The sequence below is a fragment of the Nyctereutes procyonoides genome, unplaced genomic scaffold (assembly GCF_905146905.1).
Source record: "Nyctereutes procyonoides isolate TBG_1078 unplaced genomic scaffold, NYPRO_anot_genome, whole genome shotgun sequence".
In the NCBI taxonomy this organism is placed as follows: Eukaryota; Metazoa; Chordata; class Mammalia; order Carnivora; family Canidae; genus Nyctereutes; species Nyctereutes procyonoides.
The window spans coordinates 21,752,103-21,774,113 of record NW_026575136.1 but is presented as its reverse complement, the minus strand read 5'-3'; the positions used below and the strand labels follow the sequence as shown (position 1 = coordinate 21,774,113).

The 22,011-nt window shown below is 43.4% G+C and overlaps 1 protein-coding gene across 1 annotated transcript in view; it reads right to left on the bottom strand.

Annotated features, from left to right (window-relative positions):
• Positions 1 to 12,818: 12,818 nt before the first annotated feature.
• Positions 12,819 to 22,011, bottom strand: part of LOC129495607 (one cut domain family member 2) — a 50,293-nt gene continuing 41,100 nt past the window's right edge. The window contains exon 2 of the mRNA XM_055303280.1: positions 12,819 to 16,028. Within this exon, the coding sequence (XP_055159255.1) occupies positions 15,742 to 16,028 (287 nt within the window). The 3' untranslated portion in view covers positions 12,819 to 15,741. The remainder of the gene's footprint in view (positions 16,029 to 22,011) is intronic.

Genomic DNA, 22,011 nt, shown 5'->3' with positions numbered 1-22,011 from the left:
AGGTCACAGGGGGTCCAAACAAAAGCCATCCTAGACTAGTCAGTCCCCCTGGGGAGCTGACATGCAGATGCATGAGCTAGCCAACACCAGAAGAACCACCCGATTGAGACCAGTCCAAATTCACAACCAACAAAATTGTGAGCTATAACATGGTTGTTTCTTTTGAGTGTGTGTGTGCATGTGTTTAAAGATGGCTGTTTCTTTTAAGTCACGATGTTTTAGAGTGGTTTGTTATATAACAAAAGCTACCCTCCCCCCCCATACATTAATGTTTGGGGTCCACCCCTTGTCAAATCTGATTGGTCTGGGATGAACCTAAGTATCAGTATATTTTAAAAGCTCTCTAGGTGATTCTAATGTATCTCCAGAATTGAAAACCACTAGCCTAGATAAAGGCACTTAGTGCTTCTTGGGCTGGGTTTTAGGTGGGTCTTTTCACTTAGACCAAAGGTTTACCTAATGGAACTCCTTTACAGCTAGGGGATTTTAAATTTAAAATGAATAAAAGAACTTTAACTCATTAACTTTAAAAAAATAATAAGACATGATCTATAGCAAATATAAATATCTTTAAAAAATTTAGCAAGAGATTTAAAGGACTTCAGATATAACCTATCCTAACCTTAACTTTGTTGAAGGAATTGAAGCCCAGAGATTTTAAATGACTTGCCAAAAGCCATATAATTTATGGCAGAGCCTAAATTCCAAATGATGTTTCTGGCTCCAAATTTATTTGTTTTCATTCTTTCATATGGTGACAATACAGTGATCCCCTTTTTAACTCACCATATGACCTCATATGGTATCTGTACAAGGACAGGGTTAGGATAGGTCATCTCTAATGTTTTAGTGGGTTAAGAATAAGGCAGTCGTTATAGGGTATCCCTAACCTTTTGTGGCTGATAACATGGTTGATAGATTTGTTGATTATAAAATGTGCCTCACTTCCTGTGAGAGGTCATGAAGTTGCAATCTTACTAAGCTGAGTAACTTTACTGTTCTTTATAAAACTGCAATGGGATGCAATAGGAGAAGGATGCTTAATCCATCCCATGAAAAGAGAAAAAGAAGCCAAGTGAGCCATGGTCAATGAATGAAAGCAGTTTATTTGACATTAATTGCAGAATTTACAGCACTACCATTTAATGATAGGAATAAAAATAGAAAGAATCCAGTGTAAGCAATGTTGTGGACAAAACATCAGGGTGGGAAATGAGCAAAATTGAAAAATGAAATTAACATTCAAAGAAATCTTCCAAAGGACTGGGAGGTTATCAAGGGGTGAGCAGCCCCTTGATAATGGTGTGTGATCCTCATCCCCACCAGGATTTCAGGGCAGCCACTGAACATATACCCTGTTGACCATCCCTGGAAAATCTTTCAGCACAGTCTGACTTAACATGTCTGAGATGGGGTGAAATCTGTGTTATAATATGCTTTGGAAATATAGCTCAGAGTGTAAAGAAAAATAAGAATGTAGATTAACTAGCATGTGAGTTTACTTTTTCAAAACAGAAGGGAGCACAAATTTTATGGGTGTGTTTTCCTGATTTTAAATATAAGAGGTGATATCAAAGGGATTGACTGAAAATAAAGTTTAAAGTTTTCCTCTATGATTTTCTTGGAGATAATATTTGAAAAATCAAGGAAATAGAACAAGAGGTGTGCATGTGACTCTTTGATCTCTTGTCATTTTAGAATCTGGATAAGGACCTATGAAAGGTAGGGTTTCTACTACAAGGCTGAGTTTCTGGAAGAGCTGACCTAGAAGCCATGTGGCAGAGTAGGGGCTCTGAATGGGTACAGTGGGGGTTAACCGCTCTGTAGCCATTTCCCAATGGGTTAGTAAGTCTCTTCTTTACATTTTAAAACTTTAAATAGAGCTGGGGCAAATTCTTCTCTCTTTTCCTCTTCCTCCTTTCCCTCATCCTAGTCACCCTTGAAACTATAAAGCAACCAATAGATTGCAAGAAAGGATTCAAGCCCTACAGGCCAAGATGTGAAATTAAAAGGTGTTTTTAATACCCCAAAGCAACACCTTTGAGGTCAGGGCCTAAAGTAAGAGAAAAGCCAGGATTCACTCAATAATGAGAACAAAAACCCATGAAAAAAATTTTTAGAATTTGTTCTCACTCACTTTGGTGGAAGGAATAGGTTCTCTCTTAAGAATTCATTGGCCAAGAAAGAACCTACTTTACTTGTACTAATAAAATGTTAATTTGTACTAATAAAATATTAGAATAGGAAAGATGAAAAAAATTGGCTAGGCTCTTTTCTCTGCAGTACAGGAAAACACCTTCTTGGAGAAAAGCAAAGGATGGAGAAGAGAACTAAGTGAAACGTTGGTCAATCCTAATCATCTTTGTTCATAAAACTGTTTGGCATCCTGGACTGAGGGAGAAAGGCCTGAACTGCTCTAGGATTGAGGGGAGGAAACAAGATCTGGTGGTTGGAGATATGGATTAAAAGATTAACCAGCACCAAGGTGTTGCCCACGTCATCTCAGTCCCTGCCTGCCTAACTTAGATGTTCTTTATCATTTTTTTTTAGTGTGAAGGTTGTCTTCCTGTTTCAGGAATTCCAATTTGGCAGATGTCTTACAACCTTGCATGGTTAAAAGCTTGCTGGCACCATTTAGACACAAAATGACACGGTAAGAAAGGAAATAAATTCTGCCTTCAAGGAAGTATCTGTTAATGGTATGACAACCGACTCAATAGCTAGTCTTCAAATACTTCATCTTTCTTCCTAGGTAGCAGGTTCCCTGTCATAATCTGAAAAAAACTTTCCTAGAGAGCAAATTGACTCTTACACTAAAATGCCAAATTGAGTCAAAGCAAGGAAAATGGGGTGGGGATGGGGGAATCCCAAGTTCTTCTTTTCAGTAGGACTTTCAAGAAGAGATAAAATAGGCATTACTATGCCCTGTTCTTGGTTGACTCAACAGCTGTGGTTCAGCCTGTCTCCTATGAAAGATCAACAGCACGGGCAATTCACATGGTCCCCTCAGAGATGAGCAAGGCACAGAGAAGCAGTGGGGTCTCCTTTTCCCTCTAGTATCTTTCCAGATCCAAGAACTGGGAATAGCTAAAATACAAATTAGAAACAAGACGACAAGAAGGACCTACTCATACTTCTCTTTGTTTGCCAAATAACTGTCTACAAAGTTATAGATAAAACAGCTAAACCAGGATGCAGAGGAAGGTAAGGGGGATTCTGGTTTGAAAGAGCCCCACTGAATTGTGGGGACCTGGATGCTTTGCAGTAGACAAGACGGTAAAGCAAACCAGTTGGTTCACCCATAGCCTTGGCTGGTAAAGCCCAGCTTGGGGAGAGATGAGTGCCTGGTGGGCCACTGAAGATTTGGGGTTGCTATGGTTTCTTCCTTGCCTTTTCTGTAAGAATTGGGGTCTGCTCTCATGCTGGCATGTGCTCAAGGCCAAGGGATCTCAGAGAAGTGCTGGGGTTGAGAGAGAGAGAGAGAGAGATTGAGAGAAAGGTTAGCAAGCTTGGTCCCAGCTCTCTTTAAAGTGACACTCATGGAGATCTCTTCCTAATGCCCAAATCTACCTTCTAGCCCATGACTTTAATTTCCCAGGCTAGGCCCACGTTCCCCCATGAGAGAAGTGAAATCCAGGCCAAGCTGAGGGAATTCCATAGTTCTGTGTCTCCAAGGAAAGGACATCCACTGGCACAAAGCATTGAGTAAAAACCCTTTAATAACAAAATAACATTCACGATGTAGCTACTTCAGTTGTCTGGAAAACTCAGCTTACACTTGATTCAACATATCACTCTCCACAAAGTTTAAAAAAAAAAAGGACATAAAATGGCATAACGAAATATACCTTGCGTTTCATAAGACAAGTCTTCTTGGCAAATCTTAGTGAGCCAGACCCATGCATTGCTTGTCATAAAAAGGGCTGGGCACGCTCATGTCTCAGACACTCCTCTGTTTACTTTGGATGAAAATGCATGAACTTTGTAGATATTTCAGTATCTCCATCAAGAGGAATAGTTTGTGGGTTTGTGAGTGTGAGGAGAACTTCACTGAAACAAATGATCTATTTTGTTTATTGCGGAAGAACATACAAAGCTTTCTGGAAGATTGAACACTATTACAATCATTAACTGTCTTAACAGAAGCCAACTTAAAATTCTGGTATCCAATCCCATCTTTGGCAAGTTAACCAGGGGAAAAAATTAAAAAGACTATATATTACAAAGCTCTCATTATCACAATATACTTTATAAGGCCAAATTAAAAAAAATATTTCCATTAATGAAAGCGCATTCCCCAAAATTCTCTAGTCAATGACTAGCAATAGGAACGTTCTACTGGTTGGCAGTTTCTAATAATTTGCATAGCAGATTGCTGTTTTCCCACCACTGTTTCCCAAACCGCACTCTCCTATGCAGAATTAAGTGTGCTTGGCAGTTGGTTTGGCTTTACGTCAAGCATATTGGTTTGGGAAATCGGTATGAAACTTGAGAATGAGTTTCAGACCCCAAATGTAAGAAAGAGCAAGTTTGCCCAATCCGCTGCAACTGTAAAATGCCTTTTGAGATATAGAGGCCTCAGGTAATTGGGGAGTTTAAACAAAGATGGTTTTCCAAAACTGGGTTTCTCCCCTCTAGGACAGGAGAAACATTGTCGGGCGGGAAACAGGGTCACGTCTGTCCCTTGAGAGGAAGAACCATGATATGACTGCGCAGGTGATGTTTTGGGGAATGGCCATCTATTTTTGCCCAAATCACTGGAACACTTGGTGGGGTTGTCCAGGAAAATGGACAAAAAAAAAAAAAAGCCCAGAATAATTACCGTTATTAACACCATTTGAGTTTCTATTGAGAATTGACCTGACCACAAAATATCAGAAAAAAACAAGCACAAAGTGGGCATTCCCAAGCAGAGATCTTGGAGAAGTTAGGGCTGGATGATTTCATATCTCCATTTAACACGGCCAGTTAGGTCTGAGGTCATGAACATAAAGCCAAAGTGACTCCTTTTCGAGGAAATGAAAAATGCAGAGTTGAGTTGTTTTTTTCAATGTTTGTTTCCAAACCCCTCTCAAATACAGTGATACTGCTGGTCAGTTATGAGGATCCCGATTTGTGGAATGCACGTTGGTAACTCAAACTTGGAATGACTTTTCTCCTAAAATTTGAATTCGATTCAATTGGACTTATTTTGAAATCTCAATAGATGTAAAGGTATTTTTTGAGGTGAGATATCTCCCAATAAAACCAATATTACCAATGTCCGAGGCTGAACTGTGTACATTTTCACAGTTTAATGTATACACAACTGTTCAACAACTGCTAACAAACGATCGGCACCCATGCATAAATAAAGTCCATTGAACCAAAGGGGAAGATCTAGTTCAAAATGAAAAATGTTGCTATTAAGACCACAATGCATCACACTGCTAAATTTTTAGCCTCATGCATAAAATTATAGCACTGATTGGCAGTTGCTAATTATAATACTACACTGTTAACACAGAACAATTAATTGTTCAGACCAAGTAGCACAAATGTAGAAAATAATTTTTTTTCAACAGAGCAAATGAACACAGATTGTTTCTTCAGCAAAATATGAAACTGTAAACTTTGGGCTCATTCTGCAACTTTCCCCAATCCAGAATAAATAAAATCCAAAGGGGAAAAAAAAAAAAGAACATACATTTTTTTTAAGCGCACCTTTTTGTCTATTACAAAAGCACAACCTAAAACGTATAAAGCTTTTTTTTCTTTTTTCTTTTTTTAAATCACAGTTACCAAAAGAAACAGTGAATAATTTATTACATACGCTATAATAACATTACTCTAAACACTATTATCTATGAGGTATATCTGAGAAAATTCGGTAAGGATTTGCGCGGTCTGCATTGCCAACATGCCCAGGTTCATATTAAAGCTTTGGAACCGTGAAAAACTAGAAAAGGGACAAGAATGGGGGAGGCAGAAGGAGGAGACAGAGAGAAAGAACCTTTGGTATTAGTACAAATCTTGTTCTTTGCAGGGTTGCATTGCAAAGCACCACAGTACAATAAGCCCACCAATTTACTGTATGGAGGCCCAGTTGAAGCTGAGGTATTCACAGGAAGGATTAAAAAAAGCACAGAGAGGTCCAGACTGGCTAAATCGTTGCTTTGGTTCAAGCAAGGCACTCGTCCCGTGGTTATGTCACACTTTGCAAGTGAAGCATGAGGCTGGGAGGGGGCGGGGGGTTGCTGAGGAGGAGACTGCCAATCGGGGATGTTTTCTGTGTTCAGGCTGCAATCACTCTCTCTGGGTTCCCTCTTGTGGGGGCTTGGTAGTGGGGAGGGTGGAGTTTGTTTTGCTTCTAGGGGAGCACTCTGTTGCCCAAACAGCACATCTTCTTTCTTATGTCTCCCAGGTATTCTGAAAATTCTGTTTTTAATAGGAATTTGGGAAGAAAACCAAAGTCATTTGCTGTTTGGAAGGAAGGCCTTGCAAGTTTGCCTCATATGGGGGGGGGGGGGAGATGGAGCTTGGAGCTTGTCTGAACAAGAGAGAACTTTCACAGGTGTCTATATGGGAAACTGCAAAGGGGTATGTGTCTCCTAGTCTTGTCAATCTGTCTTCTAAATTCCTCTACCAGCTAATCTTTTGATGCATGGGGTGGATGAGTTGACTGGTCTTTTCCCTTCTTAGTTTCTTTGTCTAATAGTCTCTTAAAAAGCTCAAAGATAACTACAGTATGTGAAGTAAAAAAATACGAGTACTCAATAAAGAGCCATACAGACTAGAGGTGGATCTTTGCATATGTCTAAAACCCATCTGGTCAAAAGCTGAGAATGATTCATTGGCTAACATACAAATCACTCTGAGGAATGGATCTTAATAGTGATTTAATCATTTAATGGAATCAAAAGAAACTTACAGAGGACCAATTAATTTTATGAGTAAGAAGGGAAGAGAGAAGCAACTTTAATCACTTCTGAAAGTGGTCTATCTATTCCTCTGAAATTCTAGGGTTATCTTTCATTTACAATGAATAATCCTTAAGGATCCAAGGATGTAAGGCTTAAACTTCTCATATATACAGAGCTGGCCTAGAAACAAAGTATAAACACCCACACGTCAAGAGGAAAAAGACAAAAGCTGAACAGCTTCACTCTCACCTGTGCAGTGATCAAACTCCCTTTCTCTGATAAATATGACCTAAAAATATCCATAATAATGAAACTCCACAGACCAAGAATGGACTTTATCTTCTCACTGAATTAAACGTTTCTATATACAACACTTTGCAATGCAGAGGTTCAAAAGTGGTCACACGGATCAATGCCTACTTCCAGGGCAAAAACCCCTCTATGAGCTTTAATAGTTTACGACTGGCCACCTTTGCAAGCAACTGATCTTATGTGACTTTATGTTGAGATGCTAACCAGACGGCATTGAAATGCCTGTGGCTGCTTCTACAGAGGGAAAATGTTAAGTGACAAGCCCCAGACACCCCTCATTGCTAAAGGATTGCCCCCTTCCTCTCTGCCAACATATGGCCCATCTCATGCACAGGTAGCTCTGAGCAATGGGTACAGCGCTGGAGCAGAAGGCAGGAGGAGGCTTGTCTGGGCTTTGCCCTTAGACGGTTGGGTAACTACTTCACTCCTCTGAGCCACTAAATTTCTAAGGTCCCTTCCAGCTCTTTCGCTCAATGATTAGAATTTCTATGGTTCAGTTAATTAGAAATCTTTACTGTGATAGCTCCAAAGCGGGGACAGAGGTCACAGCTAAGACTGAAGGCCACTTCCAACCAGTCTTCTTCACCAATTTGGAATTGGAATTTAAGGAGTCCAATTACAGCAGCATCTGAACTTGCATCCTGAACATGTGCAGGGGACAGCGAACAAATGAGAGAAACACAGAAAATATCCCTTTCCAAATTAGCAGCCACCGTCACATAGATAATTATTTCTTTGGGGTATCTGAGCTGTGGCTGTACATACCATATGTCAGAGAGAATAGTTAAAATTATAAAAGAGCACAAGCAAAATGCAGACCGCACAGAGAAAGAAATCTTTGGTATCTTTGGTGTCATCAACACGATTAAAATTACAAATGGAAAAAGTCAGTGAGGTAGCCTTCTTTGGTTCTCACTAGAAATAGAAAGTTTTTCCTTTTTTTTTCTTTTTTCTGCTTTTTTTTTTCCCTTTTTGTTTTGTTGTTTTACACACATACAGAGTTCATTCTTGGAAGCAGCTAGTGTAAGGGTTTCTCTCTTTTTGCTGTTATGATCTTTGAAAATTTATTTATTTTTTTCCAGTTTCTGTAAAGAAGCCCCGAAATCCAGGCTGGTGAAGCAGGGTCTCGACATGTGTTTTCTGAACGCACAGGTTCGGGTTGAATAGTCATTGCTCGTCCACAAACTTTGCTCTGTTGTTCTGACAGCAAACAAACTGCAGTGCTCTCTATTGTTTTAAATAAAAAATATAAACTATACAGTGCACCTTTTGTAGATGCTGAATAAGTTAAATAAATAAGTTACGATAGGAAGGCTCTGAGGGCCCCAATAATTAAAAGGTGACGTTTGCCTGGTACTAGGTGGGGCTGCAAACTTAAATTAAATAATTTAATAATCATTAAACTATTTTCAAAGTTAATTCGAGAAGGAAAAATACCTTGATTTTTTTTTTTTTGGTAACCTGTACTTTTTCCCTGTCTGTAACAGATTTTCACTGCTTTATAAAGCAAACCATCTTTCAAGAGAATCCTAAAAGAAATCTTGCATCTCTGATGCACCATTGGTCTATATTTCGATAAATAAGCACGAGGAGTAAAATTAACCTAAGATGATGACCTAATTACCAAAATCCTATACATTTGTGTGCTAGAAACTAATTTAAATAAATTAATTACATTAATGGTACATAGCCTGTTGGGTCATAACCCAAAGAGACAAAGGGGGGAAAAATGTTTCTTTTTGACGGTCTTCATTTTTTTTTTGATGGACAAAATGTATAGCCTCTTTCGATAGCTAAGTGAAAATAAAGCAGGAAATCATAACCTCTAAAACTTCCTCACGTTCATAAAGACCATTTCGATGTGACAAGCACAAAGAAAAAAATCCCCACTTCCCCCTCTAGCTGGTGCAGCCCCCACGACACCACATCCCATTGTCTCAACCCTGGAAACCAGAGCCCACTTTTCTCCTATGACTTTGCACTTTGCTATTTTTTTTGTTTTTGTTTTTTTCCTTTTTTTTTCTTTTTTCTTTCTTGTCCTTTTCCAGGTCTTTGGATTTAGCTGTAGTTTATGAGAGATCCAGAATAAAGCTATTCAACCGAAGTCATCAAGCATATGTATCATTCTTACACAGATGATTAAACAATATCCAAGGTTTCTTGAAAGTTGAGTTTATCTTGGATGTGCCCAAATGAAAGTAATTCCAAGTGTACACCATGAAGATGCTGGGATACTTTTCTTTCCTGCACTTTAGTTTTCAATGTTATAATAAATAAAGCAATGCACATTGTAGAAGTCTCACATAGATGTTAAGTGATCATTTGAACTCATTTGTTGTAACAGATGACAGCATACATGTATGGAGATGTCTGTGCACAGTCTGGACACCCATAGGTAATGTGTGTTGCTATAAGGACAGCTATGAGAATACATGTCGAGAGATGTCTCTAAATCCATATACATCCACGCTGACAGACTGTATAAGCTTTAGGCAAACTTATCTACCAAGGTTTATGCTCTGTGAAATGTCTGCTGCTGAAGATGGAGCAATGTGGAAGGCTTCCATGGAATGAACAGACCTGTAGCAATGTGGTTTTTTTTTTCTCCCTATACACATTTTCTCCACTAAAAAGGTCTTAGCAAGTTGATTCCAGTCAACCAAACTCAAAAACCTATAAGGACAGCTTGGGCTCTCGCTTTAACCTGTCTCAGACTGTCAGAGTCCTTTTGGTATCTGAGAACAATAAGCATTTTAGGTTCCTGTGGGATTCATCTAATAGCCCAATCGGCCTCAATTATAGGCTTTGTGTCTACCTATACATAAGGCCTTACATTAATCATTATTTTGGTATTTTATAACACATTCTGAGACTTTCTAAAACAAACCCCCCACCCCTCTCCCTTAGAAAGAAATAAATCATGGTCAGAAAATGGGCATCGGGACAGCCATATTTAAAGCCAATATCATTAATTTATGAGACTTATACAACGAACAGCCCCCTCTTCCTTTAGTAAGGATTTGGGGGCCTTATTTGAAAACTATAATCTCCTGTTGTTTTAGAGGTGATTTGGTCTTAGCTAAATGTACAAAATTATTTAGCTATCCAGTCTTGCATGTGAATATTTGAAAGTTACAGGCACACCAGCTCTATCCCTTCTCTATCGACCATTTTTTACCCACTCTTCCTGGTTAGGCTAACAAGTCCAACTACACAGCATCAGCAGCAACAACAACAACAAAAATCATCTCTGATCTGTTAAGAATCATGGCAGTTACTCTCATAGGACTTGTGTTTGGGCTTTAGGGTCAACCTTCACCACATGTGTCATCCCTTTTCCTCTGCTTTTTAATAGAGTCCATTATTCTTCAACAACATTGGGACTCAGGCTGTTCTTTTTATATTTTTAAAAATTCCTACTATACTACCTGCTGAAAATCAGAGTTTACTGCAGAGGTATATTGTCATGACACTTGGGTAATGGTAGTCAGACACTTCAATAATTCTACCAGCATTGTTTCAAAAGTGGGAAAGTTTCCCAGCCTATACCAGGTAGTAGTGATTAAAAAAAAAAAAGTTCAACTTTAATTTATTGGCATTAAAAGGTGGGTGACCAGCACAGGTCAGATGAAATGACCGATCATCTAAAAGGTATTTATATTTGGCTTTCAAATATACCGTTTGAATTACAAAAATGCATATGTGTGTGTGTGTGTGTGTGTGTGTGTGTGTGTCGGATCTACCTTCCGAATTTTGGGTTCATTTTAGGCTGAAATGAAAATTAGCTTACATTTTCTAAGCCCACAGTAGCCAAGAGCCCATGGCAAAAGATGCAAAGGTGATGCTCTGACCTCTCCAGAGGAAGCGGCCTCCTGAGCACCTCATTCCTTTTCCTCCCCTTTAAGTGGTACAACCTACCATTTTACATTTTGGAAAAGCCTTTACGTATCAGGGTTGAGTTTTTATTGTTGTTGTTTTCCTTTAAAAAAGAACTAGACTGGCTCTTTTAAAAATTTTCCCAGGATGAAAGAATTATATCCCCAGTACCAAAATCACATTGCAAACAAAAGTGAAGCAAGCTTATTTCTCTACAGGAATAAAGAAAAGTTATTTTTTCCACTCAATAGCCTCTAGATTTCTGTTGCCTCAAGAATGTGAATTTTGGCTTAGACTGTCCCTTTACACTGTCCACTTTGTTGCTGATGGCTGAGGCATGCCTGGAATTTTTTTGGATTGAAGAAACAGACCCTCAAGTCTAACCAAGTCCAAATGGTTATTTTCTCTGAAATGATTAACTTAAGTTCTAAAAATGCTTGAGGAAACCCACTGGGTCAAATTTCATTACCTTTCAATTGGCAGGATCTTTTTTTTTGCTTTCAGATTTTTCACAAATTGAAATTCTGTAGGGCTTAAAATTCTGATACATAAATATATGAATACACATGTGTACTCATAGATGTATGTAAATAATTTTCCAGAAGCAAGCACCTCTCTGTGGGATGACATTATCCAGTAAGAAACATTTGACAAATGTCCTTGGAGGGAAGTTCTTGCCCCTTTTGCATCATCATGTCCTCCTCGGGTCAGCAGCAACACGGAGGGCATGTACGTGGCTACAACAGGTTTTAGCACTACGGAAATCTCAGGCCACAAAGGCAGCCTCTTTGGGTTTTGACATCTTCAGAGGGTGCCGGAACCCAAATGGTGAGATTAGCATGCCAAAGGATCGCTAACCAAACCAAGCAGGCTTGTTCCCTCAATCCAGTCTCCAAAACACTGGCCCCAAGTCACAAGGATTTCATTTAGAAAGGGCTGAGCTGAAACTCCTTTTTATCAACCCATATGGAGCATTCCCCAGCTGAAACATGCTCTTTTTCTCAGTCGTCTGACAAAGAAGACATGGGGTATGAGCAAGAGACAAAAGGATACCAGGAAAAGTCCTGGAAAATGTTGCGATCAGATGGGAGTACAAAAGCCACGAGAGTCATATTCCTTCAAAGCTCTGTGACTGCTGCCCCTGCCAAGGGAGAGCCCCGTGGTGGGCGCAAGGAGGTGGCACTTTGGACGATGGGGCACTCGGGGGCAGGACGCTGGGATTCGCCCCAAACCCTGCTTTGTGTTTTCCCTCCAGGCTTGAGACAAGCCCCCGAGGAGTAAGTATCACTGCCTTACTCCAGTGCCTGCTGTGGTTGCACACAGGCCTGTCAATACAGGTTGGTAACTGCCACCCTGAGGAAACCTGGTCAGCCCATCGCAACAGGAGTTGGGCTTCCCCTGTGAGAAGTCCCTTTGGTGGATCTGCTCACCGAGGGGATCTGGACACCCTGATAGGACAGGGTAGCTCCTGGAGAACACCTTCTGGACTGGCCTCATCTTCACAGCTAGTGGGAATGGACCACCGAGCCTCCCCAGCAGTTACAGAAGACAAGCACCCCACTGGCCCCAGCCCAGCTGGGGGCCTGGTCTCACGGACAGACCCCACTCGCTACCTTGACGGTGGCTGAGGCGTAGACTAGAGATGACTCCAGATACAAATAAAAACTCCTTTGCACCATGGATCCATTTATCAACAGGCTAAATGTTGAAATGCTGGAGTTGGACTTTCAACCTTTTCAGGAACTTTCAGAGAAATCTGAGTACTCCAAATCATCCACAGTGGAGAACAGACTCTGGGCTCTGGGATGGCATGAGAAATGAGCAGAATTCGGAACTGAATGCTTAATAAATGAAGCACTTGACCAAAACAAGACATGGATTCGGACAGCAAGAATTTGGGGTTATCACCAATGTCAAGTTGAATCTATATATGTATTCATATATTATATATATATCTCTTTCTTTAGAAATGCAACTTTACAGCCGATTTTTAAAAAGCTAATAGAAAAGTAGAAACTGGCAATTATTTTTACATGTTCCCCCCTCCCCCAAATGAAGCCATTAGGATGTAGCAATCACATGAAAATGAGGCTGTTGATTCCTCTACAAACTCTTTGGTTCTGTGGTTCAGGAGAGGATGTGTCACCAAGACCTCTGACCCTGACCCTCACTCCCCTTCCCTCCCCTGATGCTGAGACTCTGAACATAGAAGGAACCAAGTCTAAGGGGTTAGCAAAGAACATTCAAGTGACATTATTCCCCAAACTCTGAGGAGTAGAGAGAACAGTTCAGTATCCCAACATCTTAAACTTGGAGTCCATGGAAACTTTTGAGAGATTCCATGCTGGGGTAGAAAGCCATAAAACAAAATTAAAGGGAAACAATAAAATCAAATCAATGACCCTTTCCTTTTGTTGCTCAGAAACAAAATTGATTACCTTCCCACAGATCAATGACGCTATTAGTATTTTAGCCAGACAAGAGGAGATAACGAATTGAAACAAAAGATGTGAGAAATCCTCATCTTTGGTATTGTAGCTGTTGAGGTTTCTGTTGCTCTGTTCCGTGTTCTTTTGAAAAACTGCATAGGCACAAATTAAAGACAATCTTCAACTTTAAGATTACCACGTGAGTTGTCAAATGAAGCAGTAGCCACCGAGGCTTTTCCTCATATCTATTCCTGTCTCAACCCTTTCTTTAAAATCTGCTTCCAAAAAATGTCCCAAGAGGTCTGTTTAAACACAGTGTGTCTCGCTGTTTTTTGTGTTTTTTTTTTTTTTTTGTTGTTGCTGTTTTGTTTTGGTTTTGGTTTTGATTTTGATTTTGTGGGTTTTTTTTGTTTTTGTTTTCTGGCGTGCTTCCTTCTTGGTGGTGATTTTCACGGATTTACGTATTTAGTTATTCATTTTAATGGAACAGTTTTGTTTGTTGCAGAATTAGGTGCAGAAAAAGTTTCTTTGGTTTCGATTAAGTAATTCATAAAAAAGTCAGTCTCAAGTGTCTGTAAAGAATCATTGCAGCGTTTGGCTTGCTTCGAACCCCTCCCCCGTGGTGCCCACCTGGGGCCATTCACTGGTAAATATGCACATCGTGACCTTCGCAACCTCCCAGAGTCGTGTGGGCGCTCTTCCGTGCTGTGGGAAGGTGACAGCCAGGAGCCGGGGCTGGCGTGGCAAAGCCACTCCCCAGGGTGACTTGGCTAGCCCGTCTGCTCAGCCTGATGGTGAGCCAAATGCAAGAGCTGAATGCCATTTGGAGTTGCAGAGGTTTTCTGATTTCTAAAAGTAATCACAGTATTTTTAGGCTAGAAAATGGCAAGTAATAAATGTCTTTGGTTTGCAGTATTCTGCTTCTTTGGTGTGCTGTGTTTTCTCCAGATTTACTCAGCTGTTTTGCAAGGATGATTCGACAATGGAAGAGATTTGGGACCAGATGACCCTCATGAGTTACACGTATGGTGGTTTGAATTACTTCTTTTTTTTTTTCTTGCTAGAAAACACTGAAAAACGTCCCTACCGATGGGATGGATGGGAAACAACAGAAATCTGAACGAGTGAGAATGGATCATGTGGTAGTTACAATGCACAATAGGAGGAACCAGATGACTAATAACCGAGGAGGATACATCAATGATCTAAAAAAATCTAGATCTTTTAAAATGCTGCATTTTCTCCATGTACCGTAACAGTTAAATTGGCCTCCTGAGTGTGCGTCTGCATTATGTACAAACAGAATTTGTAGCAAACTGCAAAATGTGCTTGAAGCCATATTCCCAACGATTCCCTAATGACTTCACTATCAGTGTCTTGAAAATCCAGATGTGGTGAATCCAGAACCTTCCTTACTTCTCTGTTTATCTACGTTGTGCTTGAAACGTTGAGCTCAAGAGAACTGATTTTTTTTTTTGATGGATCCAAGACCACGTGAGATTTCCAGGAGGTAAGGAAAAGAAAATTGTAAACTGGATCAACTTAAAGCTTTCCAAACCATTCAATGGAATGATGCCTGAGTTGGAAAAACAGGTCCTTGGATTTTTTTTTTTTTAATTTCCGTATTTAAAAGTTGTGCTCAGTAATTATCATTCTGATTTTTTTTTTTTAATGTTATGGCTGTGAACTTTGGTGTACTGTGGTATGATGAGGCTAAGCACTTGGAAAACAAATGAGGTCATTCTTGTTGCTAGAAGAATCTCTTATGGTAGCATCTTGGGGGCCCAAACTCAGAATCCTTACACAGGCCAAATTCCCACTGTGACAGGTGGGAACTCTGACTGCAACAGGGCCCAGAGTGGGACTGTTGACATCTGGCGAGATCCCGAGCTTGGCTGACACCACACTGGAATCACTTCGCTCCAGGAAGGCCTCATTTGGGTTTCTGGGATGCTCAGCATGCTGAGAGGACAATGTCCGGTTCAAAAAGATTAATTTTCAGCTTGCACTTGGACTCCATAGCCATTAAAAACAAAACAAAACAGAACACCTGGCCTATGATTACAGCTAGAATAGAAGTTTCTTTTTAAGAGAATTGTGCTTTCAAATCACCAGTGAAGGGCCCCAGCTAAGAATCCGGTGTCTTTTTTCCTTTGTGTTTTCTTTTGTGTCAGTTGTCCCCATCTGGAGGTGACCTGTGCCCAACCGCGAGAGTCCTCCCATCACGCTTTGGTACAAGTGCTAGAGGTGGATGAGGAGCCTCCTGTGCCCAGATCGTCCTGCCACTTCTCCAGGCTGCGGCGCCGGGCATTCATGAAGAAGTTGCTGACGGTCGTAAGCTCCAGGCCCAGCTGCTGGGAAATGGTGATCTGCATCTCTTTGGATGGGCGCTTGTTCTCCTTGAAGATGGCAAAGAGTGTTCGGCGTTGGAGGTCGGTGAACACCAGGCGGGATTTCTTCTGGGAATTGTTCCTGTCTTTGTTTGGTTCTTGCTCTTTGCGTTTGCACGCTTGAAGGGAAAGAGAAGAAGGAGAGAGTCAGTACAAGTGTGAGAACCAGCACCCGAGAAGGTGAGCCATTGAAAACATCGACAAAATCGTACAAGAGGATGTAAACCGTTAAACTTTATTGTGCCAATTGCCCAGCTGTCAATAACCAGCCTTCCCAGTTCATCTCCGGGTGATGGAAGGGACCGGTTAGTGGAGAAGAGAGGACGGTGAGAACAGCAAGGCTGCTCTACGCAGTCTGGTCTTGGCCAGCCGCAGCCCCCTGCCTCCAGCACACCCTGAAAATTCTTCATCTCTGAAATCAGGCACCGTGAAGGGAGTGATGGCTCCAGGTCCCCCGGGGGAGCCTGGGTGGGCAGCTCCTCTTTCATTTTCAGCTTTCTAGAAGTGTTTACAGCTTAGCTGAAATGACTTTCTGGAGCCCCCAAATTTTTAAGGTGCATGATCTTTTTCAAAATCAAAGCTTCTTTCAAGAAAAATTGTTAACAGAATGAAAGAAGTGAGAGAATGATGGTATCATCCCAAATCCCCTCCTTCCAGACTTCTGAAAAATTAAGAAAAAAACAAAACAAGGAGGGAGAGACTGGAAAAAAAAAAAAAAGTTGGTTTAGCCCATTCCAATTTGGATAGTTTGAAGTGAAGCCGGTACAAGAGGGCCAGCGCTGAGGGTGGGGGAAGCAGCCCAAACCACGGAGGACACTAGTTTGGCGTCACTCTCTCTGCCTCACCCTCCAAGTCCCCGGAAGGCAGGGTAGGTCTGTGTAACCCAATGGAATACTTGGGATGCCGACTGGTTCTGGTCTCAGAAGAGGCTCGTAAGGGTTAAGTAACACGGTGCATACAAATCAGGAACTTAAACACGAGAACACATGTTGAAGTCACTGGAAAGCAAGCCCAGCTCACCCAGGGGTGTCGTGAGGCACCAGCAGAGCTAATCCGGGAAAGGCAAGGAGGGAACAGAGATGCTCTTGCCCCAGTCAAATCCTCCTGGACGTCCCGGGCACAGGCTGGGAATCCCTTTGAACTGGACCGACACCCCCCAAATCGAGCAGTCTGGGTGCTGCCCGGATGTGTGCCCGCACTTCTCAAAGCCCTGGTTTGCCAGTTTTGCTTCTCGGCCCCGGGGCAGGGCATGACCTTCTGCAGGGAGCATCTCGGGCAGGGGAGTATCGGGGATGCCCTTCAAACTGATGGGCCTCACAAGTTAACCTGAGGACCGGCATGCAGAGAGAAGATCTTGTGGATGCTGGCCGTCCCCCACCTAACCGGCTGTCCTCCCCGGTGGGTGCTTTCTGCCATAAAGGGATCATTCCTGAAATACATGGGAAGGGATGACACTTCGCTCTGCCAAACACTTTCTTCCTGATTTTTCCTTCTCTCTTTTTAAACATAAAAGTAATCATATTATCTTTGAAAATTAAATATACACTCACACCCACACACACACTGATGAAAGCAATTTGTTTCCACCTTAAAACCGTAAAACCCATTCACTTGGACGGTGGGACTTTCTCAGGGGAGGCGAGCTTCCCTGGCAACGGAAGCTCAGACGGAAAGGCTGAGATACTCCACGCCTTTCACTCCTCATGGGCTTGGCCCAATAAAGGCCGCGTCCTTGCTCATCCCTGCGAGGATCTTCCATTTGTGTTGGATTCTGTATATTTACTATATGCCCTTATCTTCAGATTTACTCTCTTGTGCAATCTCCAGTCTTCCTTGACAGTGCTTCTCACCCTAGAGAAGGCAAAAGGGGGACCCCTGAGTGGCTCAGTGGTTGAGCCTCTGCCTTCCGCTCAGGGCATGATCCCGGGGTCCCGGGATCGAGTCCTGCATTGGGCTCCCTGCGGGGAGCCTGCTTCTCCCTCTGCCTGTGTCTTGCCTCTCTATCTCTGTGTATCTCTCATGAATAAATAAATAAATACTAGAGAGAGAGAGAGAGAGAGAGAGAGAGAGAGAGAGAAAAGGCAAAAGGATCCCTGGAGAACTCGTTCAAATGCAGACTCCGGGGCGGGCAGCCTGGGAGGGGCCTAAGAACCTACATCTCTAATGAGCTTCCAGGCCATGCCAATGCTGCTGGTCCACATGCCTCAGCTGACTCCCAAGCATATACCTGATAGCTAAAATATCAGAGAAGCACCTTGATGGAAAGGAGAGCTCTGGAGCCAGGCATGCCTGGATTCACAACAGGGCTCCTTCATCTTCAGGTCTTGGGACCTTGGCAAATTGCTTCACCTCTCAGAGCCTGTGTTCCTCATCTAATGGAAGTAACGATGCTGCTGCCCTCAGCAGAGCTCGAAGAGGGCATGGACAAGTGCTTCCTCCCCACCTTCCCTCTAATTGCATTTCCCCCAGAATCCTGAGGTGGGTAAGTCAGCAGAATTATTTTCATTTTAAAATGAAATAAATTGAGACCTAGACTGGGTAAGGCATTGACCTGAGGTCCCATTCCAAGTCTGCTGCAGACCCAGAGTAAGAATCCGCCCTTCCAATCCTCCCTCTTTCTCCTCTACAGAAAGGGCACCCACGCCATTGGTAACATCAGAGGGGATCTGTCTGCAGGGCAGCCCTGGGGCTCCACTCCCAGGGATTCTGATTTTCATTGTGCAGGGCGGGGCTCAGGAACCTGTGCTTTTACAAACCTCCTTGGACCCTTCTGAGACATGGGAACCAGCCACTTCAGGTTCCAGAGTACTGTCCCCACCCCAGCCTCCTGGGACACCAGATACCAAGTCTTCATTGGAAGGATTCTGCGTAAACAGTGGTGCATGGTAATCTCTTGATAACAAAATCTGGGCAAATATCCTCTACAAACATCGGCGGAGGTCCTCTGTCAATTCATGCGCCTTTGGGTTAACCATACATCCCTCAAATTTCCTATCAATATTGATTATTCTTCAGAGAATGCTTTATTTGTACTTTTAATTGGGTATTTAGGCAATAGTGCTGGTTCATGTTGGCCAGTCAGATTATATTTGCTCACACACACACACACACACACACACACATACACACACACACACACTTTAAGAGAAAAATGTTAGAGTCTCAATGTTCAGCAAACTGTAGAGAAAGAACAAATCAAGAGATCTGTGCATGCTTTTTCAGCAGCTTTCCAATCCACCAGATTCCACACCAACCAACGCGAAGATGTAGCCTGTGGTCTACAAACTTACAGCAAGTCCAAGAGCCCAAAATAATGAGACAGTAGGTACGTACCCTGTCCAGAGTCCTTATACCAGCCAGTTGGCAGGCACCCCACACTTGTTTTTGGAGCTATAAGGCATTTATTTCTCCACATGTTTCAAAGAGACAGGTTTGCTCTCCACCCCCGACAGTTACAGAAATCACAAACACACCACTAACAGCATTCGCCCCACGACTCTTACATGAGCAGTTGATCTGGAGCTGAAGGAAAATAAGAGCAAGAGGTTGGACACCTGCTTTGAAAGCCTATGCCCGAATGATGTCTGGAAGCTGGTATGAGGCGTGAAGTGAGCCATCCCCACAGGCACAGCTACAGTGTAAATGGTTTTGGTGTGAACATATTACACTACGGTCAAATAGCCATTTCTAAGCAGCTAGGAAAAAGCCAGATAGCTCCCTCTGACCCAGGAACGTGTCAGAAACCCAACAGACAGCAGGTGTTCATCAGCGGTGAGGGTGGATCCAGTCTCTCCAGGGTTCCAGCCACACAAGGTACATCCTGCCTCTGGAAGGTAGGTTAGTCCAGGCTCCTGCAGACCACTTGGATCTGCTGCTTCTCCCTCTCTAGGAGAAAAGCAGGGGGAGGGGGGCACACCAGAGTTAATGTGTGCATTCTGTGGTGGTGAGGTGGGGGTGTGGGCACAGAAAGCCCTCCTCCATCCTTGACTTCTCCTCTCACGGAGTACGTGGTTCTTGTGTTGGCCATGGGGGTTGGAGAATTTATTTCTATTTTAGAGACTAAGAGGCATCATTTGTTTATCTACAGTGAGGCTACCTACCCAGATTATTGGGGCCTTTCCCCCTCTCGTTTTCTTTGGGCAGGAATAGTATCAGCTTACACTGGTAATGCTGGCTGCCTCCTGCCGTCCGGGCCTGTGACTGGCAGGTATACACAATGAGAGTCATCTGGGATTAGTCACAAAGGGACTGTTCCTGCCTAAGAAATGCAGGGTCCTGGCTGGACAAATTTTTCAAATCACCGGCTTCCCAGGGTGAAATAATAAGAGGGAAGCTCTGGTCCAAGGCACAGGCCCTCCCTGAGATCTTAAGATGCCAACCCACTTTTCCCCCAGAGGCCACCGTGGTTTTTTTTTTCCCCCTCAGAGGGTTGGAAACAGGACAAAGCAAGCATCTGTCCAGGGATGTGCTGCTCCCTGTGGCTCATCTTTCTGAACCAGAAAAAACTCTCCACAAGGGACCATTCCCTCTGCCTCCAACTGCAGCTCCCTGTGTGGTCAGGCTGCTCCTGGGGATCCTCAGGAACCCAGCTGCCCTCAGCTGCCCAGAGGAACTGGCCACGGCTCTTTCTGGCACCCACATATGGGTACCGCGACAGTATGTGGTCAGGGCAGGTGGCAGGTGCCTCACATCAGGAGGGGATTCAGAGGGAGGTGAGACAGGTGGAGGGCTGATACCAGGGACCAGAGAAAAACATTAAGGAGGCCAAGGAGAAGCCCTGCACTGACTGTCCTGTGCCTTCCCTTTCTGCTCCTGGTGGGGGAGGAGCCCTGGTGCCACAAAGGTCGGTGACCATGCAGTTTCTCCAACAAAAAAAGATTCATTTTCACCCACCACTAACTTTCCGTACTGTGACAAAGGTCTTTTGGTACTCACACGCTAAGGGATAAAGCGTCGTTGGAAGCCAGGGCTGCTGTGGAGAGGGGAAGACTGGACTCCAGGGGGAAGCAAAGTAGGGGCAGAGACAGGGCCACCATCTGCCCTATCTTCTCTTTTGGTCTTTCCTGAGAGGGCCCGGTGTCCCAGGTGAGTGACCTCAGCTGTGAGTGTGTGTGTGTGTGTGTGTGTATTGGGGGGTGGGTGATGGGCATAGAGCGTTAAGGGGGACAGGAGCTAGTTGGTTCTGTGAGGCAAATACAGGCCGCAGTCATCCTGGACCCACACTTAACCTTGATGCCTGGTGCCACAGGTGCAGTGGCTTCAGCCCTTCAAGGCACCTGCACATCTCGTACCACAACTGGATCCTCATCACTGGGTCCTGGAGCGTGAGGGCGCTTGTCTGGCCCAGGGCTGTCAGTGTACACATGGGGAGCTGGAGGCCCACTGAGGGGACTGTGAGCCGAAGCTGGAGGCTGAAGCCCATCAGAACTTTCTTCCTACCACACCTTTGGGAGGAAGGTGGGGTGGAGATGTAGATTCTCATCTTACAGGTGGTGAAGGTTCAGGGACCTGCTCAGGGTGACACAACTGGCACTGGAGCTAGGACATAGGCCCAGAGGCCCCTTCCCAGCCTTCCTAGGCCGGGGGGAAACCGTGAAGCAAGAGGAGCCCAACACCAGGTCATATTCCTCGGCACTTGCTGCTCTGGAGCTGGAACTTCTCATACTGGGGTTTTGTCCAGTCAATTCAGCCAAACAGCAGAGAATTCAGCCTCACAGTTTGCTAGAATCAGTGCGGAAAGGTCCTCTGCGCTCCCGCACACGGGCCTTAACTGTCAGGAAAGGAAAAGATCTCATGGAAATGAGTTGTACTCCTAAGATTCGAAATGAAAGACTTTGTAGTCTTATTTTTTCTTGAGCAACTGACAGAGGGAGAAGGTGGAAATGGATGAGGGCCTGGCAGTTCCCGCTGACCTAAGTGCGAAGCCCGGCCTGCTTTCCCTAGCTGTGGGGTCACCGGGGCTCACTGGGCCAGACACGGCTGCCCTGGGCCTTCCCCGTGGTGGCGACTCGCCTGCGTGGGCCTCTCCCTCTGTATTCTACCACTTTACGTGCTGTCCCAAACCAAAGGCAAGATGCTGTCTTAGTGACACCTGTTCATCCC